The sequence below is a fragment of the Mastigoproctus giganteus genome, chromosome 1 (genome assembly GCF_048544385.1).
Source record: "Mastigoproctus giganteus isolate SK-2022 chromosome 1, ASM4854438v1, whole genome shotgun sequence".
NCBI lineage: Eukaryota > Metazoa > Arthropoda > Arachnida > Uropygi > Thelyphonidae > Mastigoproctus > Mastigoproctus giganteus.
In genome coordinates, this window is record NC_143575.1 from 277,260,542 (window position 1) to 277,276,315 (window position 15,774).

At 35.8% G+C, this 15,774-nt stretch overlaps 1 protein-coding gene across 1 annotated transcript in view; it reads left to right on the forward strand.

Moving 5' to 3' along the window:
- Atg16 (Autophagy-related 16) overlaps window positions 1–15,774 on the forward strand; it is a 274,434-nt gene that overhangs the window by 218,016 nt on the left and 40,644 nt on the right. The window contains exons 12-13 of the mRNA XM_090386604.1: window positions 438–558; window positions 11,122–11,301. Coding sequence (XP_090242730.1) covers window positions 438–558; window positions 11,122–11,301 — 301 coding nt within the window. The remainder of the gene's footprint in view (window positions 1–437; window positions 559–11,121; window positions 11,302–15,774) is intronic.

The following is a 15,774-nucleotide window of genomic DNA, read 5'->3' on the forward strand; positions in this document are numbered from 1 at the left end:
ATAACATAGGCCATTTTTGCTCTGTTGAAATGGGGCAGCATATTCTACTGTTGCTACAGGCTTCAAAATTTTTTAAAAGATGAATGAGAAGAAAAGATCACATTTTGCAATATTTATACATTAATTTTTCCTTCTTATACACATAAAATTAAAAATTGTGAACATTACTTTCTGAATGCCTCTTAGTTCTCATTGTATTATTTTATATTAGATAGACTTTCATTATCATCTATCATTTATTTGTATTACCTTATCTTTTGGTTTTGGCACATTATAGTCTTAGTTGCTAATGCGCCAATAAAACCCAACAACCAACCAACCAACCTTATTTTTAACTTAGCTGAACCTTATAAGAAGCTTATAGAATTTTTCTGTGTAATTGTGCAGTTCTCCATAAAAATATTTTTGAATTTTAAAGAGTTATTTTAATATTTCAGCATACACTAACGGGACATAGTGGAAAAGTATTAGCAGCAAAATTCTTGGGAGAGTCGAGCAAAGTGGTTTCAGGAAGTCATGACAGAACATTAAAAATTTGGGATTTGCGACGTAGAGCATGTAAGTTGACTGAAATAGAGAATATGCATTTTGCAACATTTTAGAGAGAGAGAGAGAGAGAGAGAGAGAGAGAGATGCCATGTTGGATATTGTGCTGGGGGGCAAGAAATGATCAGACCTATAAAAAGAAGTGTCTTGGTTTCAAGATTGAAAACACTAGAATATTAGTTTTATTGTTTAAAAAAGTTTACAGTTATATGCATGAAGAGTAAATGTAGTACGTCAGTAAATGCTGTACTGTAATGTCTAATTCAATAAAATAGCTACATTTGGGATTAAATGATAAAACAGTATAATATTTGCCAATAACAGATACTTATAAAATCTTTTTTTCAGATAAAATCAGGATCGTATGTTTTGTATAGTCAAAATTCTGCAGAAAACATGTAAATATATCATTGAGCAAAAAATTTCTGTTTATATGAAATGTATTGCATTATTATTGTTATTTGTTCATGTATACTATGAATTAAAATGAGCTAACCACAGTTATCATTTAATTAATTATTAAATTATGAAATACTGGCTCAGCTCTTCCATTAAATAATATATAAACACTGAAAAAAGCTGATTCAAAATAATAATCACCTACAAGAATCAATTTTCCTCACCAATCATATTATAAATTTGCAGAATTATGATTAGCATATAAGTTGCATTAAACTTGTAATTCATACTAGTATACATTTTGTGATGTTTATTAATGAAAAAATAATTTAAATGAAGAGCATTTTAAAAGGAAAAAAAACTGTTATTCAACAGTTGTATCATCATTAACATTAGTAGAGGCATATGATGCAAGAAAGCAAGTTTATACAACATCAGCTTAAAAAAAAAAAAACCTTCCCATTTTACCCAACCATTCACCAAAAGTTTGTCAAGTTTTTCCATGAATTTATTTAAGCTAACACAACGACCGATGGAAGTTTCTTCCAGCAATCAACCACCCGTTGGCTAAAGGCAAATATCCACACATTTGTTCTACAACTGTCATTCCTCAATTTGAATTTATGCCCCCTCAGGAGGAATAAATTCAGATTGCATAATCTGGGTGAGAGGAAGAATCCCATCAGCAGACCAAACCATTCAAGGCCTTATACACTTCAATGCAATCACCTCGCTGGTGCCTAGTCTACAGAAGCTGCAATTTGCAGAACTTAAGCTTTTCTTGGTAAGAGCAGCCCTTCGTTCCCCTCAACAAGCTTTTTGCTCTTCTCTATGTGGCCTCAAATGAGGCCTGCTAGCAAAATTCCTGTATATCACTGATGAGACCACATGAGCTGCTGTGGCAGCCTATCTGAACTACTCAGGAAAATTTATATCTGACTGCAAAATTAACCACAGATCTTTTTCATTCTCTACCATCCTGAGTGTAGTACCACAAAGTTAGTATGTTTTTCAGGAATTAATGCTACCCATATGCAGTACTTTGTATTTGTCAATGTTAAACTTAAGTTACCACTTCTCAACCCATCTGCCCAACTTTTCTAGATCCTGTGCAGTAGCATACTATCATTACTAGCATTAACAATCCTGTCAACCTGTGTATATCATCTGCAACTTGGTCACTAAGCCTGATATACCTTCATCAATATCATTGATAAATATCGAAAACAACAATGGGCCCAACACCAAACCTTGGGAAACTCCACTGATAACATTATTCCACAAAGAGCAGTGTCCATTGATTACCACTCTGTCTTCTCCCGTTCAACCATCCCTTTATCCAAAGCAGCAATTTATCCTTAATACCATACTGCTCCAAATTTTTAAAGTAGTCTTCTTTGAGCAACAGTATCAAAAGCTTTCCTGAAATCCAACTGGATTTCAGGAAAGCTTTTTGTATGCAGTTCCTTTGTGACCACATCGTGCTATCCAATCAAACTGGTCAAACAAGACTTCCCCTTAACAAACCCATGCTGTGTCTGAATTATAACTACAGTCTTGTCAAAATGATCCTGCAGTGCTTCTCTAACCAATGGTTCCATTATTTTCCCCTGAACAGAAGTTTAGCTAACAAGTCTGTAATTAGTCAGGTCAGGTAATTAGTCAGGTCTGTTGACATTAGATGGCTAAACCGATATCTAATTGTGGGTTTAGTCACCAATTTAAACATTAGATGACTGGATATCCTATGTGAAACATGTACGAATGATTTTCATGTACCACAAGAAACATGTACAAATGAAGAAGTGCACACAGAAATCCATTAAAAAGTGCAAGCTGTATATCTACTGATATCTTTGATTCACTGATGATCTTGCCTAACAGAAGGATATAATTCAATATCTGTCCTAACCAATGGCTTTCTCCCAAAAAGCATATTTTTTTGCCCAAGCTTGATATGTAATTTTATGTTTTGTGTGAATATAAACTACTGTTGTGTATATACTTTTAATATCTACATGGAAGAAGGTGGCATTGGTTACTGTATCTTATTTTTTAAAATTTAATTGCAGTTTGTTTGTATTTATTTTTTGACTAGTGCTGATTCAGGTAAGCTAGGTATCATTTTGCCAGTATAATCAGAAATATGCTGACCTCATCCTACTGTAAACCTTTTATTCAGTTATTTATATATATACTATTATATTCATTGCATACTTATCATTATAGGTAGTTATTAAAAAAAAAAGTTTAAAAATACAAGTGGACATATATACGATTATTTTCCAACTTTACAAGTTTATAATAATGGCTATGAATAGATCTCGAATGTTATTTTTTGAATAACATTAAAGATAAATGACATAAAAGCTTGAGCCCAAATATTTTTAATTGTAATCAGAAATTCAATCCAAATGAAACATTGTCAGTTGAGGAGAAATGTGTAAATTTAGAATTATAGGTCCTATATTATTAACTGGCAGCTAATATACTCATTGTTAATATTTACAAAGTTTTATACCTCAGAAGTTTTTATTAACATATCATAACTATAAATAATAAACAAAATTCAACATACTTTCTTTTCCTTTGGTCCCCAATTTTTCAGAGCATTCCATTTTTAATTGAACCCCACAATCAAAAGGCAGTTTCAAAGCAGCCAAGTTCTATAAAGAGGAGTACAAATCTTATTCCTCCAATTTGCTATACACTGAGTGTGGCTTATTGAATTCAAATCTGCTGAGTGTGGGGCAATCATTGATGTAAGTGATGATCAAAAAGATGTCTTGACTTTGGCCTTGACGTATCAGATGGCACTGAGTGTTACTGGATTTGATGCTAATCTTGTGAGAATCTGATCAGAGTATACATTCTGATTGACTCTAACTCCTTCATTGTTAAAAAAAAAAACTGCAGTGGCTTTGGTATTGATAATCACAGCTTAATCTTAGTTTCTGAAACTATGACATTAGTAAACCAAATTCTGCCATTCAGGAGCTGAAAAAGTGTTCATTTTAAAGATCTTGTTGGGGGGGAAAAAAACTTTTTTAATTTGTGTTTTGTGGAGAGGCAAAAAAAGTGCCTTTCTGTTGAATGCCAAAGATTTCATTGCCTTCATTTGATTTAATTCTTATATTAAATGCCTTCATTTGTGACTTATATGACAAATGAATGCCTTCATTTGTCATATAATATTATATATATATAAATAATTGAGTAAAAGGTTTACAGTAAGATGAGGTTAGCATATTTCTGATTAGTACTGGCAAAATGATGCCAAGCTTACTTGCATCAGCACTAGTCAAAAAATAAATAAAATTAAATTTCAATTAAATTTTAAAAAATAAAATACAGTAACCAATGCCACCTTTTTTGTGTATGTATTAAAAGTATATGCACAACAGTAGTTTATATTCACACAAAACATAAAATTACATATCAAGCTTGGGCAAAAAAAAAATAGGCTTTTTAGGAGAAAGCCATTATTAGTTAGGAGAGATATTGAATTATATCCTTCTGTTAGGTAAGATCATCAGTGAATCAAAGATATCTGTTGATATACAGCTTGCACCTTCTAATGGATTTATGTGTGCACTTCATTTGTACATGTTTCACATAGGATAGCTAGTCATCTAACGTCAACAAAAGTAGACAGTGTTGTGTAACCAGGTTAGAGAAGTTTATGGTAAATTGAATATAGTTGCTAATCATATTTTAGGATTAACAGGGCACATGGGCTTGAACCATTTTTACTATTTCAGGAATGACCATTAGACCTGAAATAGTAAAAATTGCAGGGTTGTATTTTAATAATCACTGAATTTTTTTTTTTTTTTTTTTTTTTTTATAACTGCTGGCTTTTGGACTTCTAGAAAATAAACAGAAATGTATGTGTTTTTGCATTTAATTTTAGTCAGTTGGAGAAAATTTGGTAACTTCAGTGACATAAGTAAATTTTCAGCCATTATGGACTTAAGGGGAATCCTCACATTAGACACTATTGTCAAGTTGGCCAAACCCTTGTTAATAATATTGTCAAGGTGACCAAACTTTGTGGTACTACTGACTTTTCATTCTCTACTCTGTGGTAGAGAATGAAAAGGATTTGGGGGTGATTGTGCAGGCAGATATGAAGTTTTCTGAGCAGTACAGACAGTCTGCAAGATTAGCTCATGGTGTCTTGTCAATGATATACAGGAATTTTTCTAGCAGAGATAAGGAGATGATTATCCCCTTGTATAAGGCAATGGTCAGGCCTCATTTTAAGAAGGATGTAGAGCTGCTGGAACGAGTACAGAGAAGGGCAACAAGATTAGTGAATGGATCTAAGGGTTGCTCTTATGAAGAAAGGCTTAAGTTTTGCAGATTACAGTGTCTGGAGACTAGGTACCTGCGAGGTGATCTGATTGAGGTGTATAAAACCTTGAATGGTTTGAGCATGCTCAATACTGATGGGATTTTTCCTCTTGCTCAGAATAATCTGAGAGGGCATAAATGCAAATTGAGGAAAGGCAGTTGTAGGATAGATGTGCAGAAGTTTGCTTTAGCCATCGGGTAGTTAATTGGTGGAACAGACGTCCATCTTTTGTTGTGGAAGTTGATATCCTAAATAAAATTAAGACTGATCTGGATGGGTATTTGGAACAAACAGAGGGGTGAAATGGAAGCGGGTTTTTTTTTTTTTTTTTTTTTGCTGATGCTGCATAAGCTTGCTCTACTAATGTTAATATCATTATATTCAAAAACATCATCAAAAGGTGCATCTGCTGTTTGTCTAAACTTAGGGTACGGTCATGACAGCAGTTTTAAGACTTTCTAATCCCTCACCAGACAAGTGACCTCTATTATTAAACCTATACCAATCTGTGAATAATTAGCATTAGCATTAGTAAAAGGCACATGATGCAAGAAAGCAAGCTTATATAGCATCAGCCAAAAAAAAAAACTTCTAATTTCACCCCAAATGTTTGTCTAGTTCTGCCGTGAATCTATCTAAGCTATCAACTTCTACAACGACAGATGGAAGTTTGTTCCAGCAGTCAACCACATGTTGGCTAAAGGCAAACTTCCGCACATCTATCCTACAATTGTCTTTCCTCGGTAATGCTAGGATCTTTTTGCCCTGCACAGGAAAATAGAAAACAAGATGTGCAAAATTTTCAAATTATTTTTGTGCTTGAAATTATAACACTGCTACAAGGTTCTGAATGTTATTTGACATCCATTTCTGCTGGATTCCAAGCCACATTAGGATCAGCAGTAATGAACTAGCAGATACAACACAACCCCAGAACACTCATAAGCCTCTGTTCCCTATACAGATATGTAATACACTACTGTACAGGTATGTAATATGCTACTGCCATAGTGGCAACCGTCATAGCATGGATACACCACAAATCAGTTATATCAGATAAGCCTGTAATCAGACTTCAGAAATATAGTTTGTGTATTAATCATAGAGAGGAAGTTGTTCTTGTTTGCCTCTGCATAGGACATAATCATCTTGTGCATCCACTTCTTCTGAGGGCTAATGACACTTCTGTGTGTTGGAATTGACACCATATTAACTATCCATTATATTTTATCCCAGTGTCCTTGTTTTACCATTTCTTTTATTTTATACTGGTCTTAGTCATCTGACTGAGCCTTGTACAACCATTCAGATTTTATCTGACAGTACCATGTGTCAGTGGGCATTAGCTATTTAAAATCAATAAACTTGTTTACTGTTATTTAATACATAGCTTTTATACCATTTTTACTGTTATATATATCGTTATACATTTTGACATAGTGACTTAATTCTTTTGGTTACCGAAAGCTTATTTGGTTTGGTTACCTTTCTCTTTTATATGACACAGTTTTGGCACATTATAGTCTTTGTAACTACTGTGCAACAAAAATCCAAGCCAACCAACCATGGCACAAGGTACATACCATGGGAGGGTTATAATTTCAACACAGACACCAAAACAATTTGAATATTGTATATATCTCTGCATTTGATTTCAGGTTGGGGATATTTTTCCCTACCAGTAACAAATGCCAACTTTCCAGCTGTCATACTTTAACCCTGCCATCTTTGCTGTTTTGCCCCATGACCTACTTACACAGTCAGATTTACCTTTTGGTGATTCTATTTGTATAAAACGATATTAGCAATTCAAGTCAACCTGTGAATAACAGGTTGATCTGAATTGCTAATAGTCTCCAACCTCTGCTACCCTGAATTGCTAATAACACTGATCGGCACAAAAAAAATTTTTTTTTTGCTTACTGTTAAAATTCAGGATGATTCTTGTAGATTTGACATTGCTGAATTCAAATATGGCAACCCTGTTGCTGTTTATAATATTGTTACATACAGTATTTAGTACTGTATGTAACTAAGTTTCTAGTAAAAAAAAAAATTCATATATTTTAAGAAAACGTTACATACAGTACTAAATACTGAACAATGAGTCTATTAACCTTATTCTATTTACAAAAATGTTTATCTGATCGCAAAACACTTATTTTGTTGGTTTTTTTTTTTTGGTTTTTTTTTTTGCATTTTATAATCATCCATTGGCATTTCCCGTACGAGATTCCAACAGTAGCCTGCCAATATATTTGAAATCCATTTTCCCTGGTATCTTTTTACCATTGAGAAATATCTTGGTGAAACCTTTCACCGTGTTCATCGGAGACTGGTCCCAAGTTTTCAGGAAAAAATTCTAAATGGGAATGTAGGAAATGAAGCTTTAACAACATGTTGCATCCAAACTCTCTGTGCACTAAAATTTGCCCATCCACAATTTCATTATGATTTTGTGATTTCGCATTGACTAAAAAGTTCAGGCAAATGTTTTTGAATAATTTTTTAGTGAATTCCTCATCTTGGAATAGCAGTTTGATTTGAGGACCCACAAAAATCCCCTCTTACCTTGGTCTCACTAATTCGAGGAAACTTTTGCCTCAAACAGGAAAATCCTTCTCCTTTTTTTGTCCATTGCTTTCACAAATATTTTTAACAAACCTAGCTTGATGTGCCTTGGAAGTAAATAGATTTTTGACTTATCCACCAAAGGAGGATGTGCTACATTTTTCTGGCCTGGTGAAGTTTCTGAATAGCCTGGCCTTTTTTTTTTTACCAATCCTTCCCTTGGCAGTCCCACTCACATAAAAAGAAACAGTATTTAGTGTATCCACCTTGCAACCCAGTCAACAAAGCTACCATGTTTAGGTCAGTGATATTCCATTTGTATTCTTGATAACATATTTTTTGCAAAAGAACCTGTAAGTTCTCGTACATTTCCATTATGAAGTAAAACTGCATTCAAACTGACCTTGGCTGAATCAATGATAAGCCTCCACTGCTCAGAACATGCTCCAGATGTAACATTTTCATTCATTCATGGACATTGTTACAATAAACCAAAGCGCCATCCCTGGAGTAATAGGTCATTATGTTAGATTGCCTCTTCCTGTAAAAAGACACCTTGACACCCTTTTAAAGAAGGTTCCACTACTGAAGCCGTGATCCTAGTAATTGAGCCTTGGTTTTGAAGAGGTCCATATCTGACCAAATCATTCACTTCTTCCTGAGTGAGTGACTTTGGGGTATCAAGAGTTGAAAAGTCTGGATCTGTACTCATTCTGGCTTCTGCATTTTCTGGAGGTTCATTTTCTGATCCTGAATCAGAGTCAAGTCCATAGGTTTCTAAGTGGCTGTGGCACTGACATTGTATCATCATGAGGAGCTTGTCTTTGAGCAAAAGTTATGTTGGAATACTCTACTTTATGCTTGGATTTCCCAGAAAAACCAGAACCAGGTGATATGGAGGGAACCTCAAGGTTCCCTCCATATCACCAAAACAGCAAAAAAGCATCGATTTATGACTACCTCTAAGCCAGACTGTTAAATATCCTTGAACATGAGTTACAGGAAATCTTTGGAACCCATACTTTATTGTGATCTCTGACCTTACATCCAAAATAGAATTCATAGGCTTTCCTTATAAGTTGTGACAGTGGCTTCTGCTGAGATTTTAATACCACTTCTCCGCAAATGTCTCAAAAGCTATCAGGTTATTTCTGCAAGAATGTGACAAATTTCATGTACGGTTGATGTATGCACACATAAGAACACAATTAAGAAATTGTAGATTTTTATTTCTAATTTAAACAGTTCACAATTTACACCAATGCACACAAAATTTGTTTACAAACAATAATTCTCTAAAACTCTTGTTCGCTTTGTTCACCACTTGCTCTCTGAAACCCATACACTTTTTGAAATGTGAAAATGCTTTCTTGTTGTGGAACTTATATATATATATATATATATATATATATATATCGGTAGAAAAGTTTCTAGAATGCACACAATATTTCTAGAGAACTCAGTCAGTGGTTCTAGAACCTTCCAGAAATGTCCTGACCTTCCTTCCACACACAATATTCTAGAACATTCCAGAACATTTTCAAATGTTGTAGAGAGCTCCTGAATGCTCTACAAATATAATAATGATAAAATAGAAGGAAAAGATGATTAAACCAGCTACAGGTCTTGGTTTACAGTCATTAACTTACGATATTTAAAAACTGAGGGTGATGAGAACTTTTTAAGGGCATATCTCAGTTTTTGAACATATTTCCTATGAGAATCTGTTGAAATTATTTCAGGGAGGAAATTGATGCCAACCAATAACCTCTTTACTGGAGGGACCAAAGTTTCCCTAGACTGAAAATGAATACAAAAATGCATAAGTTTTCAGATAATCTCTGAATAATATTTAATTTTATACACTGAATGATCACTGAATTATGACCACCCCTATGAAAACAGAATGCGGCCCATTGACCATGTGAGGAATGAGAGTGTGGAGTTAGTCAACCTACGTAGCATAGATAAGGTGGCAGTGGTTCAGTAGATAGTAAAATTCCGAGTGGCATGGGTAAAAGAAAGGATTTATCGGACTTCGATAAAGGACAGAATGTGGGTGCTCAACGAGCTGGTGCCTCAATTTCCCAAACAGCTGAACTGATGGGGTGTTTGAGAGCTGCCATAGTTAAAGTGTACCAGGACTGGCGTCAAAATGGTCAAACAATGACCCGACGGCAAAACTGCAAACGTCAGCGAAAGGTTGATGTGCCAGGTAGCGAAAGGTAGAGGTGAGTGCCAGGTCCGACGACTCGTACAGGCAAACAGACGCAGCACTGTTGAAGAGTTGACTACCCAATACAACATGGGCCAACCCGGAACCATATTTGGCATGACCATGTGTCGCACACTCGCTCGTATGGGCTATATCAGCAAACGACCCCTACAGCATCTTCTCCTAACCAAGGTTCATCGGCGCCTGGTGCAAAGAGCATGCAAGTTAGACGTTAGAAGACTGGAAGAAGGTGTGCTGGTCAGATGAGTCACGTTATTTACTCCACACCGTGGATGATCGTGTACGGATTTGGCATCAACAACGTGAGGCTCCTGACTCCTCGTGCATGGTATCAAAAGTGCAGGCTGGTGGAGGCGGTTGTATGGTGTGGGGCATGTTTCACTGACAGGAACATAGCCTCCTGGTGCATGTGGAACAACGTATCACTGGTCTCCACTATCGTCAACTGCTTGCTGACTGTGTACACCCCACTATATCACACTTTTTCCTGAATGGCGATGGTGTCTTCCAAGATGACAATGCACCGAGCCATCGGGCATTTGTTGTGCAGGAATGTTTTGAGAAACACAGTTCTGACTTGCAGCATATCGATTGGCCTCCAAACTCCCCCGATATCAATCCCACAGAGCACTTGTGGGAAGTTCTCTGTGGAAAGACCACTATGGAAAGGCATATCAGGCATCTGGATACACCAGTTACCTCCATAGCTGCATTGCTGACCGCATTACACATAGCTTGGTTGGCCATATCTCCCGAATGCTTCCGACATCTTGTTGAATCAATGCCACTTCAGATAGCTGCTGTACTGAGAGCAAAGGGTGGTCGTAATTCAGTGATCACTCAGAGTATATTGTGTAGTGTGAGGTATATACCCTGCATTGTACATAATATGTACAATGCAGGGTATATACCTCAATATGTACATTGTACATAATAATATGATTTGGTAAATTTATATATATAGTAGCCATCATTTTTGACAGTCTGGTGTATGTGTGATTTGTCCCTCCAGGTATCAAGACAATATTTGCTGGTTCCAGCTGTAATGATATAGTGACTAGTGACAGCACAGGGACAAATATCATTAGTGGACACTTCGATAAACGCATTCGATTCTGGGATACAAGGTCAGAAGGCAGTTCAAATGACATTTTACTTCAGGGAAAAATCACATCTCTGGATCTCTCTTCAGGTAAAGACAGTGTTTTGAAATATGCATATTCATAGTAATTTTGGTTTTTATTTTTATATACAATAAAATCCTGACGCAACAATATTGTTTTAATGAAAAAATGCACTATAACAAAAATATTTCTTGTTTCGGGCCAATTTTCTTTATTAATAGTACTCTGAGAGTCATTCAAATGAAATAGTTTTGACAAGTTGTTCTGTAATATTAAATATATGTTAAAATGCAATATAATGAATTATTTTAAGTCTGCCTATGCCTAAAATATACTGGTTTTTGAAAGAAAAACTTCATTGGAAAATTATGAATGGCATTGTTGCCCACATTGTAAGGTGCCTCCTTAGCCAGGTGGGAAGGAGCAGCAGTGCGTAGCACACACTTCTTGATTAGACCGGGGTTCGAGCCCGTCACCACCAAATACGGAGGATGCGGAAAGGTCAGGAAATGACCACTGCATATCCCCGGAGTAATATGGCCTTAGTTGCTAATGCTCCTAAAAACCAAATAATAACAATAACAATAGTCCACATTGTAAAGTATGACTGAAAGCATTGGCACGAAGAAAAACAATGGAAGTTTAAAAAATCAGCTAAAAGAATTCATTACCATCTATACTATTTGCTTCTTTCACCTTTTTGATTGATTATGGTCATTGTCATCACTGCCCTTTGACAAAGATTATTAGGATCTCTTGAGGGACTGCATAAAGACATTTGACTCAATTCCTCATGAGAGATTACTGCATAAGACATTGCAGGGTGGCTTCAGTGCAGAAGGCAGATTAGGTCTCCCCAAGGATCATTTCTTGGACCACTTTTGTTTCTGATTTTCATTAACAACATCGATAAAGGACATGGCATCAAAATTTGCAGATGACATAAAAATTAGGTGAGTCATTAATGATCAGGGCTAAGCAGTGCTCCTTCAGGATAACTTGAACAGGCTTCAAGAATGTTCAGAAAAGTAGCAGCTATGTTTTAATGCAGCAAAATGCAAGGTCTTCAACTTGGGAAATAGTAACCCCAAAATAACTTATACACTTGGTGGGATTGAATTAAAAACAGTAAAGGGGAAAAGAGGGATCTGGGAGTGAAAAGGTCCAAAGAAACTTGAAAAGCTCCAAAGAAGGGCAACTTGCATGGTGAGATCAGCAAAACGGTGACTTTTTTTTTTTTTCTTCTTCTGCTTACAAATGCGTGATTTCCAGCTTTTTGAAAGTCAAAAGTTGACAGCTGTGAAATAGTCATTCCTTGAATGCTCATCTGGAATATTAGTATTTGAGGAGGATTCATGCTGATTTGGGATTACAGTCTAGACTGCACTGTGTAGGATAGGGTCCAATTTTTTTATTCACCCAAATTATGTCTTGAATGTTCGCTCAGTTTAGTCGCTTAGAAAATATATGCGATTCTCTCTCACCCTCATGTGAGTTTGTAGATTGGGCCTCTGGGATCTGTAAAATTCCTTCACTAATTACTGAAGCCTATTCCCACAGGGAATAGGCTTCGGTATTAATGAAGCAGTTCTTTAGAGGGCACCTCTGTAGCCAGGTGGGAAGGAGCAGCAGTATGTAGCATACGCTTCTTGATTAGACCGGGGTTCGAGCCCGTCACCACCAAATACGGAGGATGCGGAAAGGTCAGGGAATGACCACCGCATATCCCCGGAGCAATATGGCCTTAGTTGCTAATGCTCCTAAAAACCAAATAACAAACAAACAGTTCTTTAGAGAGAGAAAGAGACGGGGGGGGATCCAGTGAAGCATGTGTTTAACTCAGGATCTCTGACTATTCTGGCAGTTTTCTTGCTAATAACTGTCATGTACAGATGATGATGCATTGTGTGGCTTTTGGATGCTCTGATAATGTCTTCCTTTACTTTGGTGATCACATCTGGATAACCATCTTTTCGGCTTATAACTCACCAGCCAACCCTAGATTGTGACAACAATCTAGGGTTGGCTTGTGAGTTATAAGCCGAAATAGCAATGTGACAACAGATCCAGAGTCCCTCCAAGAACTCCTGCTCTGCCTCCCGAGATCCACCATATATATATAATCCTCAGAAGTTGTATAACTCTTAGTAGAAAAGAAAAGAATATAAAATATCATTTGATTTTTATGTACCCATGTATAAGATATTTACAACTTTGCAGATACCGTGTGTCCCAGTTCAGAACCAGTTATAGTTATTTGAATTATCTTAGTTAATTTCCACAGGCATTTTAATTTCTATCTCTTTCACATGTTTTAAGAAAGATTAGAAACTAGTTTATAATTATAATCAATCTACAAGCTTTACATCACTTTCTCTTAAGATGTAAAAGTGAGTCGATTTAGCATTTTTATCCATTTTCCTCTGTTTTTTTCTTCTCCTTAAATCTGTTCTGAGAATCTTTCCCATAAAATAACATTAAATACGTAATTTAATTATAAGAATCAGATTTGGGATACAAGATTATTGAGCCTTTATCTTCTTGAGCTGACATTAATTCTGGGTAAACTTTGACTATAAGGGGCATTTGAAAAGTCTTTGGCCAGAGTATCAAGGGTTTATTTGAGAAGTCAACCCCAGGGACTCACATCTAGTAAGTTATGGGCTTGACACACCCAGGGTCCTAAGCTGAATATCATCATTCTTCTCTTTCTTGGTAATTTTCTTCTCTCTCTCTCTCTCTCTCCTTAGAATATATATATATATTTATTATTTTTTTTTTTTGCATGGTGCAGCAAAGGCTTCCTTACTCCATATGGCTGATAATGAAAGTCCGGCAGCATGTTATTTTTCAACATCAATCCCTTTGCAGGGAATACACTTTAGCCACCAGTGCTGCAAACAAAATTTTCTCTTGGGACTCCTAGGAATGCATCCACTGCAGCAGTGATGTCACTGTTTTTTTGGGAAAATGGATGACGTCCAGGTATTTTTACAAATTAGAAAATAGGTGAAAATCCAATGGTGCTAGACCTAGTGAATGTTGGGGGGTGGTCCAAGAATTCAAGGCTGTACTCAATGCAGTTCAACCATGGCAATGACAGACCTATGAGTGGATGCATGGCCTTACCAGAACAGGGCTCCTTTGCTGAGTTTTTCTGATGTTTTCATACAAACACCTCACAATGTCTGCCAGTAGTAATGCTTCATCTGCATCCCAAAGATCTGATGCCATCGCCTTGTCAGCAGAAGGAATCAACTTGGCTTTCTTTTATGTCTCATCCATGGTCACAAACCTTGCAAGGAAATTTGCTAGATCTGCTTGAAAATGATGCAAATGTTCACTTGATTTGACAATTCTTGTGCCTTTTTTTATCTGCTGGCAACAGCTTTGGGACCCATTGTGGTGACACCTTTTTCATAGTGACAACCTCTGTTATTATGTAGTACATGCATTCAGATGAGATGCTTAAGATGCTGGCAATGTTGCAGGTCTTCCACCACATGGGTCATTCTATTTTAAAAAATTTAAGGAAGAGAGGCTCTCCCTCTCTTGCTTAAATTTTGCTACCAATTTCTTAGACATGGAATAGGAATGGGCTTCCTTCCCCGCCGTTGTAACCATATCCTCATGACTTGTCTTGGCATTAGTCCCATTTTTACCCAAATAATGGATGACTGTGCATTGACTGATTTTTTCCACCTTTCCTCATTCACACAAACAACTTTGTGTTGACTTCCGGAATTTTAAGAAAAAAACCAACTTTAGTGAAACTGCATGTAACTTTGTTGGTTACTATTTGAAGTGTTATACATTAAGTACAGAAATTTTTGACACCCAGGCAAAGAACTTTTCAAACACCTCTCATATATTCCTTGTATATTATGTTGATTATTCTTTATGGCCTCAATTTACAATCTGTTTCAGAAGTGTCTGGTCATCTCAACTATATAATTTTAGTTCTCTCTTCTTTAGTTAAAAAAAATTACAATTATAGAAACCTAAAGTGCTATTTAATGTACTCACTGTACTTAGCAGCATGGTGCATAGGTTGACTGTGTTATTTTGGCTTTTGGGCATTTCCAGAAACATCAATACTGGCTACAGACAGATAACATGATTGTAGACTCTACAAAGAAAACCTTTTAATGAGAGCCATGGATAACATTAACTGCAATAAAGGAATTCAGATCAAAACCAACCCCTTACACATCTTTAAGGATAGAGTCCAAACCCAAATTAAAAATAAGCCTAATCTTCTCAACTGAAACCAACTAACCAACCAAACAACCCTTCCCCTACCACAAATTTGAACATATACACCAACCGTTTATAACTAATTTAATAATAAAATAAAATAAAATGATACAAAAGACTGTAAAATAATATTTACAAAAAATATGATTATTTACAAAAAACTAATTTACAACAAAAATAAAATAAGTAAATAAGTTAAAATGCATTAAAATATAAATTTAAAATCAATAAAAACACTATTAAAGCTTTCGGAGGTGTCTACCTCCTTCCTCAGCAATAATAAA